This window comes from Ananas comosus, linkage group 12 (assembly GCF_001540865.1).
Source record: "Ananas comosus cultivar F153 linkage group 12, ASM154086v1, whole genome shotgun sequence".
Lineage (NCBI taxonomy): Eukaryota > Viridiplantae > Streptophyta > Magnoliopsida > Poales > Bromeliaceae > Ananas > Ananas comosus.
The window spans coordinates 11,665,645-11,680,354 of NC_033632.1; the positions used below are offsets into that span (position 1 = coordinate 11,665,645).

Here is a 14,710-nt window from a genome sequence, read left to right on the forward strand (position 1 = left end):
TTTTGATTTTAGAGGCCTAAAATCGGAAACAGATAACACCTGCTTCTTGAAATCTAATTCTGATTTTGAACTTTTATTTAAATTTTGATTTCAAATAAATTTTAAATTTATTATTTCAAATTATAAATTATAAATTTTTAATTTCAAAAATTTTAATTTAGATATTACATTTTAAATTTTAAATCTCAAAATGCTAAACTAAGTTAAACGTTCTATAGCTTTCAACAAAAATTAATTCTCCAAATCAAGATCAATTTTTGAGAAATTACTTTTTCAAAAGCTAGACCAAGCACTCCATTAATTTTCAATTGGCTTTGTTTCTATTTTTACTTCTAATTAACAGCAGTCATCTTCAATGAAGTGTTTAATAATTTTTAGGAAAAACTTCAAATATCACCTTTGTGGTTTCACACTTTCTCACTTTAATACCCTGCGATTTAAAGTGTATCAATTTAATATCTTGTGGTTTCATTTTTATCTTTTTATTATCTATTTCACTAATTTTTTTCGTTAAATCAGTGACAAAATTAAAACTAAAGGGTACTAAAGTGAATATTCGATAAACCTAGATGGGGTACCTGAAGTTTTTTGTATATGATTTAACGAGATATTAACGGAGAAACTAACGAAAAGATAAAAATGAAACGACATGGCACTAACTTGATATACTTTAAACTACATGGTACTAAAGTGAGAACGCGCGAAATCACAGGGGTGGTATTTGAAGTTTATCATTTTTAAAGAGAAAAAGTGATGCTTCTACTGCAATAGAAATCGAAGAGTAGATTTTACGACCCAAAAGCTGAAGCTTTAATTTGGTATTTCTACTTTTGCTATAAAAAAACATTAATTGAAAGGACACCAATAATACTATTTGAGAAATACTGTTAAAAAATAGTATTATTAGAAGAAGTACTATAATCGAAACTTATCCGACATTTAGGAGACACTTCTGGTAGGATAAAAATTATAAGGGCATCATCCCCAAACTACTAGTTTGGGGACTATGCCGATGGGCGCTGCGTGACCAGCGCGCGCCCACCACCGCCTCCCTTTCTTTCCATTCTCTCACTATCTCTAAAATTTCAGGCGCACGAAATTTTTTCTTTCTTTTTTTCTTATTTTCGCCCGTGCAATGGGCGCGCTGGGGCCACGCGGCGTCCATCGGCATCGTCCCCAAACTCGTAGTTTGGGGATGATGCCCATACAATTTTTGTCTCTTCTACAGAATGATATGCCTTGCACATTTTTTTTTTGACAAAACTACCCCTCTCCCAAATTCAAATTTTGCCAAAAGGGTCCTCATCCTTGGACCCTCACCATTTCTCCATATAGCAATGTATATCTCTCATGATGAATAGTAATAACTACATATAATGACAACTGAGTATTACTGATTTTCTAAAATGCTATTTCTATGTTACATAATATAGAAAACTTTAATTGCAAGAATTCATAAGTTTTTTAACATATCAACTATTTATGGAGGACACATCCACATTCATTCCCACTCCCAAAATATTATGAAAGACACCATCTCATTATTAAAAAAAATTTTGAGGTTTTTGGATTGGATGCATGAATCAACCAAAGTTTTTTATACAATATGCTTGTCACACTTCAACAATCTATCAGATCATCATTTTTTTGGGACTCTTTCATAGGTTTAGATCTGCTACAATTTCGTACACAAAATTTTCATGCACTCCGCTGATCTAAACACGGTGAATAATTCATCGTATTAAATTTAAATTCTGAACATACTTACGTGATGCTTGCGTAACATTTGTGTTGCCGGAATAGAGCCAATCTAACAAAATAAATTTTGTAAAATTATTTGTGAAATTTTTTTAAGGGAACTAAAAGCAAAAAAAAAAAAAAAAAACCCTAAGCGACTGTTTGGTTCGGGATTAGAGGGGATGCCCCCTTATCCCCAAACACCTTTTTGTTGGGGGTGGAGTTTGTTAATTCCACCCCAAAAAGGTTATCCTCGAGTCCCATGGAACTAATCCCACCCCAATTTAATTTTTAAATTTAAATTTAAAATTTAAAATTTAATTTTTAAATTTATATTTATATTTTAAAATTTAAAAATTTAAAAATTTGTAAGCTTAAAATTGATATTTATAATTTTAAATTATTATTTTTAATTTTATAAATTTAAAATTTGATATTTGATATTTTTAAATTTAAGTTTAATCTTAAATTTAAAATTTAGAACTTCAAATTTTTGAATTTGAAATTTAAAAATTTAAATTTTATTTTGAATTTTTCAATGTTTAAAATTATATATTTAAATTTAAAATTTTAATTATAAAATTTAAAATTTTAAATTCAAATATAAATGGCAATATCATTATTTTCTATTTATAACCACCCACTATTCTTCTTATTCTATCTTTATCTATCCAAACACTATTTTTCTTATTCTCGAAAACAACTCATTTTTTCACCGTCCAAATGTAAATTTAATCTATTTTAAGCTTAATTCTGAACTTATACTTTTTCCTAAAGTAATTAGTTCTTACTTAACGCCGAACCAAACGGAGCCTTAAAATAGTAATAACAACAACTCCCACACCCACCGACCTTCCCTAGAGCAAGTGGCAAAGGGCTTGGTGGTTCGTACCTGAGATTCCAAGTTTGAATCCTAGTTGAGTCATATGTCCAGCTAAATTTATTTCTAAATAAAATAAACGAAGCGGGTAGCGTGTTACCTATCTTTCNCCTAAGTTCGAATCCTAGTTGAGTCATATTTCTAGCTAAATTTATTTCTAAATAAAATAAATGAAGCGGGTAGCGTGCTACCTATCTTAAAAAAAAATAAAAATAAAAAAAAAACTCCCACACTCATACACTCATTTATTATAGATTTTAAGGTTAAGAAAAAACACACACACACACACACACACTCCCTCTTCACCCCTCTCTCTCTCTCTCTCTCTCTCTCTCTCTTTCATGGCCTTCGCTCCACACCACTCCTACCCCAAAACCTCCTCCTCTTCTTCTTCTTCTACTTCGCCATCCCAAACCCTAACCCTAACCCTAACCCACCTCCCCGACGACCCCCTCCTCTCCATCCTCCGCCTCCTCCCGGCCCCCTCCCTCCTCGCCCTCTCCGCCACCTGCCGCCGCCTCCGCCGCCTCGCCGCCGCCGACGCCCTCTGGGAGCACCTCTTCCGCCGCGACTGGGGCGACGCCGCCGCCGACGCCCTCCTCCCCTCCTCCTCCTCCTCCTCCTCCTCCTCCTCCGGCGACGGCGGCGGGAAGCGCCGCGGCGTCGCGTGGCGGCGCCTCTACCAGCAGGTCTCCCAGCTCGGCTCCCTCTCGTGCCGCCGCCTCTCGCTCAGCGGCGGCGGCGGCGCCTCTCCGCGGCCGAGGGCCTCGCTCTCCCTCAACTTCGTCGCCGGGTGGCTCGTCCTCTTCGGCGGCGGCTGCGAAGGAGGTGAGGAGAGTAACTCATCGGGGTTCTCTCAATTCTCTCATTCCAGTTGTTCAATTTGCCTATTTTCATGTATTGGATCTGCTCTGCTCCTCTTAGATAGAGAGCTGCTTCTGATCTTAGGGTAAGGGTTTCAAGTTCTATTGATCATTCCTAGTTTAAGATGAACTATTAGGAAGGAGTTTTATATATGAAGTGGTTAAAAACCACTCCTTTGTTTCACTTAGTATCAGAGCATCAGATCACGAGGCTTAGTTTTAAGTCCTTTTAGGCTTGATGTTTTGTGCTTGCCAAAAAAGTTACAAGTCCAGATGCGAGGAGAGTGCTGAATATAAAAATATAAAAATATAAAAATACGTTTCTCGATTAAGCTTTTAGAGAAAATTGGTTGTTCGACATAGAGTGTAAAGTGTAAATTGTACACTACTCATGGAGATTGAGTGTGGTAGCATGATCGAGATTAGCCTAATACTTATTAAAATACTCAGTTATTTTTTCTTCTGTTTGTTCTTATTATTCAGAAAGGGTCTGAGGGGAAAAGTAAGTGTTAGGGATTCGTCATCGAAGGCGAGTGCGAAGGAGTTCAGTATTAGGGTTTAATTGGTGCATCTCCTATGTAGAAAGCAATTCGAACCTTAGGGTTTCAAGTTTTATTTATCATTTGGTATTCCTTAACAAGAGTGTATTTCAGTCTAGTTGTTATCTGAATGGATGTTCTTGTCTGCCTAATTCTTAGCTTTCTTGTAGTGTAGCTTCTATGTCCTCTTTTCTGCTGAATATGATACCTTCCTTGGTGGGTGTTGAATATGAATATTAAAAATGTTGTTCTCTACCAACTTAAACTTTTGGTGAAATATGGTTGTTTGACATAATTTAATATGATATCAAAACAGGAGGTCCTGAGTTACAAGTCTCCGTCAGGCTTCTAGCATTGTTAATTTCCTCCCATTTAATTTTAAGTTTACGTCTTTAGTCTATCAAAATGGCTCGAGCCCAGACGTGAGAGGGAATGTTGAATATAAATATTAAAAATACTGTTCTCTGCTAGCTTAAGCTTTTGGAGAAATCTAAAAGCCATCTAGAAGGCAACTGGACAATTGAAGAATCACCAGAAGTAGTCATTTAAATAGTGACCAAATGAATCTTCACAATTACGATGATAAAATGTTATTCGGTTTCTTCATTTTTACTGGTTCTTTTTGGTAGTTCTTGTAGGATTAGCCCAATATATCAATTTTAATGTGTGTTAAGACGCGATATAGCATAAGAGAGATAAAGTTGGGTTCGCATCTCAGATGGTTTACTTTTTGAATAGCATATGCTTCTCAACATTGCCCTATTTTTTGGTCACAACATTTATAAGACATGATATTCATAACCCTGGAAAGCCGCCCTCGAAATTTATCAGATTGATATATGCATATATGTTCTATGATATCTGAGCTATGTTTCAATTATAGAACCGACTATTTACGTGCATTCGAAGCCATTTGGCGATATATTGCTTGCATATTTATTCTCCATACGAATAAATTTCTGTTGATTTCACGTGTAAATCTTAAGAAACTGCCTAAGCAATGCCTGAGCAGCCACCTACGCAGGGTTGGCAGTGCTAAGGTGATTGCCTAGTGTTCTGCATGCAAAATTTATGCCATGCATGGTGTCTACATGATATTGTCAATTGTATAATGATCTAATTTTGTTTTCGTAACTTATTGGGTCACAAAACTAGTTAGCAAAGAATAGTGTTCCACTGTGAGTTCAAATTGAGTCATTGTCTACCCATTTCCATTACTTTTAGATGAACTCGCTAATTCTCTTTAAACTGATCATTTTAGTCGTTGTACTCATATCATGTTTGTGCACCTCTCCCTGTTGTCTCTACAGCATCATATGATCTATTTGTACAAAGTTGTTGATTTGCTTACTAGGAAGAGAAACCTAACATTCTGAAGTAGGACCAAGACTCAGCATACTAACAGCAATTCTGAGAGAGAGAACTAGTTAGTCAGTAAACTTAAGAAGTAAATGGACTTGTGGATTTTGACAGCAGAAAGATTTAAAATTTGAGAACTTATGTTACCTTTTATGGAATAATTTAGCTTTCTTTTTCATACGAGGTGGAAATTCTCCAATCTTACTAGCATATCTTTCATTTACTCTGCCTCTTGTAATATACCACCTGTGTTCCTCTTTAGGACGGCATCTCGATGACACATGGGTGGCATACATCGGCAACGGATTCGATCGAGTACTTAGTTGGCAAAAACTTAATTCCGGCATTCCAACTGGTCGTTTCGGACACACTTGTGCTCTAGTGGGGAACTGTCTTGTCCTCTTTGGTGGCATCAATGATAGTGGATTGAGACTAAATGACACGTGGATTGGGGAAATCGACCTCAGACGTCCTCTCGAGATCAATATATCATGGCGGCTGCTTGACGTGGGCTCTGTCCTGCCTCCACCCCGCGGGGCCCATGCAGCGTGCAGCATTGGCGACCGCACCATGGCGATCCACGGTGGGATTGCATTAGACGGTCGTCGACTCAGCGATACATGGCTTCTCGACTTGTCGGAAGGATTAACATCTGGGAACTGGCACCAGCTACTGAATCCTTGCCCTTCACCTCCGCCACGCTCTGGCCACACGCTGACGTCGATCGACGAAACCCTAATGGTCCTCTTTGGCGGTCGAGGCTCAGGATACGAGGTGCTCAACGACCTATGGCTATTTGACGCCAGCAAAGGCTATCCGGAGTGGAAGGAAATCTAGTATGAAATTATTATTGGTTCTTTTTCATATATAACTCCAACAAATATCCAAAATTATGCAAATACCCGTAAAGTTGGTAGGAGGCTATTTGTGCAGAACAATATCTGCAGATATAACTCTGTGGAGCCATGAACGAAAAAAAAGCATACAACTTTTAGAGAAACACACCCTCAAATACCGACTTTGCAGGGTTATTTGCTCAATTCCACATATTGGCAAGGGTCTATGTGCAAAAAAAAAAACGAAAACCCGTATACTGTTAGCAATTTATTCAATGTTAAAGGAATTTTGAAGATTCTTTCTTCATTTTCTTTATGAAAGTTTTATTTTTTCCAAAATGTGTCCTAATTTTTTATCTAATTTTTCAGCATGCTCGACGAGATGCCACCCCTACCCCGAGTTGGCCACTCTGCGACTCTCATTCTAGGAAGCAAAATCCTCATATACGGCGGCGAGGATTCGCAGAGGCACCGGAAAGACGACTTCTGGGTATTAGAGGCGGCCAATCTATTGAAACTTCGACCGGATTCGATGAAAACACGAAAGAAGATGTGGAAAAAGCTCTCGGTCGAAGGCCAAAGCCCTAACTGCCGGTCGTTCCACGGAGCGTGTGCCGACCGATCCGGTCGCTACGTCTACGTGTTCGGGGGGATGGTGGACGGCGTTGTTCATCCGGCTGAAGCCTACGGATTGAGATTTGACGGGGATTTGTATCAGGTGGAGCTCATGCTGCAGTTGTAGAAGTAGGAATGAGAAAGTGTTTTTGTATCAGATAAAAAGGAGTTGTCAAATATGTTGAATCATGTTGTATAGAGAATAAAAGTACTCTCATGGTGTACTTCTTTTTACTGATGCATATCTATTCAGATAGTCAATTATTTTAGGGTAAAAATGCACAGAACTTACCTAAACTGTGAATCATTTTTGTGGTGGCTAATAAATTTTTTAAAATAATTTACTGTTCAATCATTTAATTTGTTTGGTTTGAACGTGTCAATGATAATTTTGAATGCGTCGTTTATTGTAACATGTTTAATTAGTGCAATTCATGTAATTCTTGCAATTATAAATTCATTGAAAGAGCTAATTGGTTTGAATTTTAAAGTTAAAGTATTTTTTATTAACTCAAATCAAATATATTAAAAAATTATAGTAAAAATAAAATTTTGATAGATGGGATAATCGATTAAAAATAGTCCATAATTTAGGTTGTGTTGTAGTTTTTAATTGTTAGAAAAAGCTGATTTCTATTTAAAATGAACTTTTAATCTGTTTGAGGTATGTTAAAATATTTGAATTACTTCACAAGTGAAAGTATAAGTATTTACTTTATGAGAAAAATCAAATTATTTTGGTGATGTAGGATTAAAATGTAGAGCATAAGAAAGTACAGAGATTAAAGTGCTTAAGTGAAAAGTATGGGCACCAAAGTTGTAATTTTTAAAGGACATTGTGGGAACATGTCACCTATTATTTTATCTTATTTTAATGTGACTAAATTGCAGGAAACACCACGATAAATTTCATCATTTTCGCACTTTGCCCCCCTCTTAGAAACTAATATAAGTTTCCTCGCACCACGAGGTTTTCGGGTTAAATGTTAAGTTTTAGAGTTTCAACATAATGTTTCATTATAAAAGTCGTTTTTGCTTCTTCCAACCACTCAACTCAAACAATGTTGCATTGTCCAGAAAAGTTAGGTCAGATGTATCGATTGAGCCGATTTTACTTAAAATTTTCGCACTTTAGCCCTCTTAAATATTGAAACTAATATAAGTTTCCTCGAATGACGAGCTTTTTGGGTTAAATGTTAAGTTTTAGAGTTTCAATATAATGTTTCGTTATAAAAATCGTTTTTGCATCTTCCAACCACGATCAACTCAAACAATGCTGTATTGTCCAGAAAAGTTAGGTGAAACGTATCAACTGAGCTGGTTTATTGTAACTGGAGTGCTTTTTGTGTTCATTTCGTCCTCGTCGGTCGTGCCTGTCTTGTCGACTCGGCTCTTCTTTGTATTCTCTGGTTTGTGCCATTGTGCAAAACACGTTACATGTTGTTCCTTCGTTTCTCAACCGCTAATAGCTCACGAAATCGCGCGTCGGAATCACTTTTACTGACTCTATTAATTCAGACGACTGGACAAGCGCTATATAGATTTTTCGCCAAAGCAACATTACGAGCTCTACTGAAATTATTCAAACGGCATGTTTGCAGAATCGCGAGAGAACTACAAAGATGGTCCCAAAAAGGTCTCTATTCATTGAACTAGCACTTATGCATATAATGGAGAGCATGGGAACAATTGAACTTTAGCTCATCAATATTAAATGCTTTTGTTTGTGTTCATGCATATGTGATATTTAATGCAAGAGCCAGGCATTTTAGGATTGGTGTTGTTGGGGAATGATTGTCGGATAATTGTGGTCTCCATCACAAAATGGTCCCCCTTAGAATTTATTTGTTTTTTTCATTTTTATTAGGGATAATATCTAATATATTCTTGAAAAATTACAAAATTTCTTATATTTTTCTATTTTTTTGGTTTCAAATATACCCCTGGTATATTTTTTCGTTATTCAAAATTAACTCTGCTATTAATATCCATTAAGTCATCTCAGGTTAAATTTGGATTAAATTTCTATCCGAGTTTAAAACAGTTCAAAACACCTCTTTTCACAGTATAAGAATATATTTGAAAAGATAAAAATTAAAATAAGAAAAATTGTGGGGATCATATCCCAAAAGTACGTGCTGCTAAAAAGAAGGCACCCATCGCACTTAAGGGCTCAACCACAGTGCTCATGGGATTTGATCTGACTCAACCCACTTGAACGTTAGGTCTATTATTTGGCCTTTTGCTGTTAGGTCTCTTATGGACCGCAGCCCAACTCAATTTATTAATCTCTTGTGCTTATTGTCATGGGACAGAAAGTTGGACTTATTTTAGCCCAATAATAAATAGCTAACAAATTCGTAATGATATAAGGATATATTCAAAAGAGCAAAAAATAGTAATTTTACATAGATAACGGCTGTTCCTAACAGTTCACTAATAGAATTTACCTCTAGGAGTATATTTGAAATATCTTGAAACGTTAAAAAATATATTTTTAATATTAGCCTTCTAAGAGGGATAAATAAAAAAATTAGAAACTTTTTAGGAGTATAAAAGTAATTGCACCTTATTATTATTGGATATTTTAATTATTAAAAAAAAAAATAGAGAGATCTAAAAATTGACAGACCTAATGCAATGCACGCTTTATACAACATAAATTGAAACTTTAAAAAGTAAGTTTATATGTGTATTTTAGTAACTTGATTAATTTTATTTGATTATAATCATGGGATATGGCAAAAAATTAGACAGTATTATGGTAAATTTAATTAATTTCGGTGTATCTATTAAGGATAAATTAATTTAAAAACTTATAATTTAATTTCAGTGAATTTGACTTATGCTAAACTAAATCTCGGCCCGGCATGGCACAACCTCGGCCCTGCACGGCCTAGGCCCGTTTCCGACGATCGATACAGTGCCGGCTAATAGGCCCAAATATACTAGTCTAGTACGCAAGGATTTAAGTATCGCACGGTACGAGCATGTATCACACGTGTCGTATCATACCCTTATACAAAACAGCTCGTGGTACGTAGTGTATTGTAGAGATTATCGTATCATGATACATGTGCAATACCATATGAGATATTGTGATACGTGAGATGTGCCACGATATGTACTGTAATTTATCGCTAATTTATTTTTTTTTATTTTGTTATTCCTTTCTCTCCCTCTTTTTTAATTTAGTTATCAGATGATTCTAATCTTCTATATTTTAGAATCTAATCTAATCAAATCTAAAATTTTCTAATCTAATCTATAAAATTAAGTCAAATTAAATCTAATCTAAAATCTAATATAATATATGTTTGTATTTATCTATCTATTGTATAATTACAAAGTCTAATCAAATCTAATCTAGTATTATCTATTATAGTATTAAATATAATAGAATATAGCTAATTAGATTTGAATTACGTAATTTCAAATTATCTAAATTAATCTAACCTAGTTTAAAAATTCTAATATAAAATAAAGTTAATCTAATATAAAATCTAATTTAATCTATTTAATATTTAAGTTTCCTAATCTGATTTAGTCTAATCTAATCTTATGAACAAATTAATATAATTTAGAATTACTTAAACTATGCTATTCCAATCTGGAATATGTTAATTACCATAAATATAAAATAATTTTGATTTAGTATTATTAGATATATTAGAATTTATAGTTAGTTATAGCAGATTATATAGTCAATTTAATTTGATAATACCAGTAATATTTATACCAAAATATTCAAATAAATCTTGTATCAATAGATGATAATATGCTATATAATCCATGCAACGATTTATGCAGAATTAAGCAGTTATCTCTTTATAAAAATATAAATTTAAATAATTATTGTACTTATGAATTTTATTATTATATTTTAATTTCTATTCTTTAAGACGTATAATTATATTTTACTATAAAAAAGCTTATCTCTATATTAATTAGGCTTAGTTTGGTATTGAGACATATTTAAAGATAAAATAGAGTTAGGGTAAAAGTATATTGGGATATACTTTTGCGTTATTCGGTAGGACCGTAGAAAATATATTATAGCCAACTAATCTCGATATGGAGAACACAATAATACGTACGGAAACAAATAGGATATTTTTTCACCGCACGTAACGTAATCTCCCTGCAATCTCAAATAAAGCCTTAGTAAGTGCAGTAAGTTATATATAGTCATTATTCATAATTATTATTCATAATTATACTAAATCTTTCAAAATATATTATAAAAGTATATTGAGACCAAAAAAATTAAAACACTAGGAGGTCATGTATATCCATCGACACGTAAGCGTACTATGTGTTGGCACGGAGACGTACTACATATCCAATGAGGTAACCTGACTTAATCATATTCAGATTAGAATTTGATATTAGGTAAATGTTAATCCTAATAGATAAAATAATACTTTATTTGGCTTTATCATATTTGTCTACTATCTGTTTAGATTTAATAGAATCCTAATTAGATTATGATTAAAAATCAATGAACTCTCTATATAAAGTGATATCAGTCCTGTCATCCTTTTCTGCGTACGTTATAGTAAATAATATCTATATCTATAAATTCCACGAAGTGTCAGAGATATGAGACACCTTCCGAACTTCTCGCTTTTACAGATTGATTAAAGTTTTATTCTCTGTAGTATTCTGTAAGTACTTCTATCTTCTTGTTTATAATTTTCGGTATCGATGTGTTTTCAAGATTTTTTTGTAAATTATTATATATACATATCATGATGGTCTTTTCGAAAGAAAAAATTTTTTCTTTGTTTTTTTAATTTTGTCTTCTTCATTTTCTTCCACCTCTGCATCTTTTTCTGCTATCGCGCCCTTTCTCTCACCTCTACCGCAGCGGCCACTCCGCTCCAATAAGTTTTCCCTCCCTATCGTTCTCAAATCCTAAGACACCCTTGTCGCCATCACAGTTATCATTCATTATCATGCCTTTTGCCGTAGTTTCACCTTCGCGATTTGTGTTATATCCGAATCAGCGCCGGCAGAGGTGTCGATGAGGTAAGAGAGAGGTGCACGGCATCAAAGTGGAGGCTGTGGAAGAGGAGGAGAAGGGATAAGAAGGAGGAGGAGAAAGAGAGAAAAAAACAGCAAGGAGGTGGGGGACCTATATATATATATATATATATATATATATATATATATATATATGTTTCTTGATGCAGCCATAAATCATTTAGTTATAATTTGTTTTAGTCGTTTTTAAGGTTTTTAGGATCTTTTTTCATATGAAATAATTTTTTTGAGATTAGTGATAGACTTTAGGGCCGTTTTTAGATATGTTTAGATTAGAAAATTTTTTAAAATTGATAGATTTGTTTTAGATTAGGATCTTGAAGGCCACATATATAGTCTAAGATTTGTAGTTATTGGAGAATTTTATTTTAGATTATTATATTTAGTTTTAGAGAAGTTCCCATGCTATTTTGGACCTTCTTTTTTGTAAATAATTCTATGAAAAATTTTAGAGAAGTTCCAAGATTTTTTTCGGCCAATTAACTCTCTTCTTGTCAACTCGGTGCTAGAAAGACAGTTAATCGTATATTCGTTTACTAACTTTAGAAAACGGTAAATCATTCTCCGTCTTTAGAAAACGATAAATTATTCACTATTTTTTAGATTGTTTCTGTTTTTTATAGATTTTTTTTTTAATAAGGATTATGAGAATTTTTATGAAGTTTTTAGGATTATAGGTAAATTATTAGAATTTTTATTTGATTGCTAGGATTGTATAGATAGGTTGTTAGAATATTTTTTGAGTTGTTTGAGTAGGTTGTTAGGCTGTTAGGATTATATGTGATTTATTAAAATTTTTATATAATTATTAAGATTATATATAAAAAGTAAAAAAAAGATAAAATTTATACCTATATTTAAGATGTATAAATATCTTTTGTTTTTTTAGCTACATCTTATGTCTTTTCAATCCTATACCTTTTCAATCCATAGCTATCATTTCATTACTTATCACATCAACTATTTTTTTACTAAAAATTAGTTAAATTTATATAAATTCTATAATAAAGGGTGTAAGATCTATACTGGACTTTTTTTGCAAATAGCTCCTTCACAAAATTTTATTTTAAAATTGGTCCTGTCAAAAATTTATTTGCAAAAATGGTCCTACCCCTGCCACGCAAGCGCCACATCAGCGCCACGCGGGCGGGGCGGGAGTTTAAGTTGAACACGGTGAATGGTTCACCGTGTCCAATACAAATATCATATTGGACACGGTGAACCATTCACCGTGTTCAATACTAATACAGTCTTAGCCAAAAAATGACTAAGTCCTAGGTAGTTGTATTAGACACGGTGAATTACAACTAACTCGGTTTAGCCAATTTTTGGCTAAGTGGGGATATTTGTATTGGATACGGTGAATCATTCACCGTGTTCAACTTAAACTCCTGCCCCGCCCGCGTGGCGCTGACGTGGCGCTTGCGTGGCACAGACAGGACCATTTTTGCAAATAAATTTTTGATAGGGCCAATTTTAAAATAAAATTTTATCAGGAAGCTATTTGCAAAAAAACCCTCTATACTGTCTAACGGGGCGCACAAGTAGATATTTTTTTTTTAGAGAGCAATGCTATTGGTATTCGATACACCTCAAATGGGGTGTAAAGCCAAAAGTTTTTTCTTGTTTTGTCAACTTTTTGTTGAAATAAATAATAGAAATTCAGAGTATTTTGTAAACCCTCCGATGAAAATGGGTAAAGTGATTAGGATAAACTTTGATCGAATTCGACATCGGATTCGGTAGGATGCGAATATAGATGTCACAAAATTTAGCATTCGATATATATATTCGTATTAAAAAAAAAAAATTGCAGGCAAATATGGCTTTACATGATTTTTAAAAAATCCGACCCTAAGAGATGAGAAAGATATAATTAAATATATATTGTAGGGAATAAAGTGGTTTTCTATCATAATTTTTCTTTCATTTATTTTACTAATAAATTTTATGTTAAAATTATATTTATATTTGTGAAAAAAATTTAGTTTCATTAAATAAAAATATAGGTAAACAAAGTTTGAATTTGAGTATAAACTTTTAATATATATATATATATATATATATATATATATATATTAGTATGTATTATTATCCAAATACGAATTCCTCTTGTATTGGAATTCGAATCTATTGTAAGTAAACATGGTAATAAAAATTTAGCATCTAATACATATCTGCATCCGAATTCGTATCTGAAGAAAAATTGTCAAAAATATGATCGTATTCAACTTTTTTCACCTTAGATAAAGGGGTACATGTAAATTAGGGGTGTAAATTATATCCTTTTTAGAGTGTACAAGTAACAACTTTCTTTTTTTAAACCCTAGTAGGGGCATAAATCATATTTTTTTAGGAAAAAATTTAGAATGCATCAGTTATATTGTTGATGTGGCGTTTCCAACCAATCAATTTGTTCTCTTGGGTTCACCCATCCTATCATGGTTATTAGAAAATTATTTTTATTATAATTTTCTCTCAGAAAAGATATGTGATTAGCTGATTATTGATGGTATAGTATTAGCATTACACAGTAGGCCTCCTCCTTTTTTGGGTGTACAAGTAAATTTTCTTTTTCAAAAATTATAAATAAGGCGTAAGATTCTATATATATATATATATATATATATATAGAATTATGCTATTATATTATCAATAATATCAAGCGTTTAGTGCTATCGAGTTTTCGATTGTTGGATGAAAGGACGTGTAGTTAGGATAATAGCGGTCTCTTAGGGTTGAATGGATGGTTGGTTGAATAGTATAATCTAATGGGTAGAAATAATCAAGGGTAGATCTAACTGTTGAAAAGTTGATAGTAACAAGAGCTTGATA

At 33.4% G+C, this 14,710-nt stretch overlaps 1 protein-coding gene across 1 annotated transcript; it reads left to right on the top strand.

The window, feature by feature from the left end:
- LOC109718947 (F-box/kelch-repeat protein At1g51550) lies at positions 2,924-7,120 on the top strand. Its single transcript, XM_020245447.1, has 3 exons — positions 2,924-3,445; positions 5,641-6,214; positions 6,584-7,120. The coding sequence occupies exons 1-3, from the start codon at positions 2,959-2,961 to the stop codon at positions 6,954-6,956; spliced, it is 1,434 nt and encodes a 477-aa protein (XP_020101036.1). The 5' UTR covers positions 2,924-2,958; the 3' UTR covers positions 6,957-7,120.

Bases quoted from the DNA above. Each gene is read 5' to 3' on its own strand.
- LOC109718947 (XM_020245447.1), top strand. From the start codon at position 2,959: ATGGCCTTCGCTCCACACCACTCCTACCCCAAAACCTCCTCCTCTTCT. The intron at 3,446-5,640 runs GTGAGGAGAGTA...GTTCCTCTTTAG, and splicing joins CGGCGGCGGCTGCGAAGGAG to GACGGCATCTCGATGACACA. The intron at 6,215-6,583 runs GTATGAAATTAT...CTAATTTTTCAG, and splicing joins CCGGAGTGGAAGGAAATCTA to CATGCTCGACGAGATGCCAC.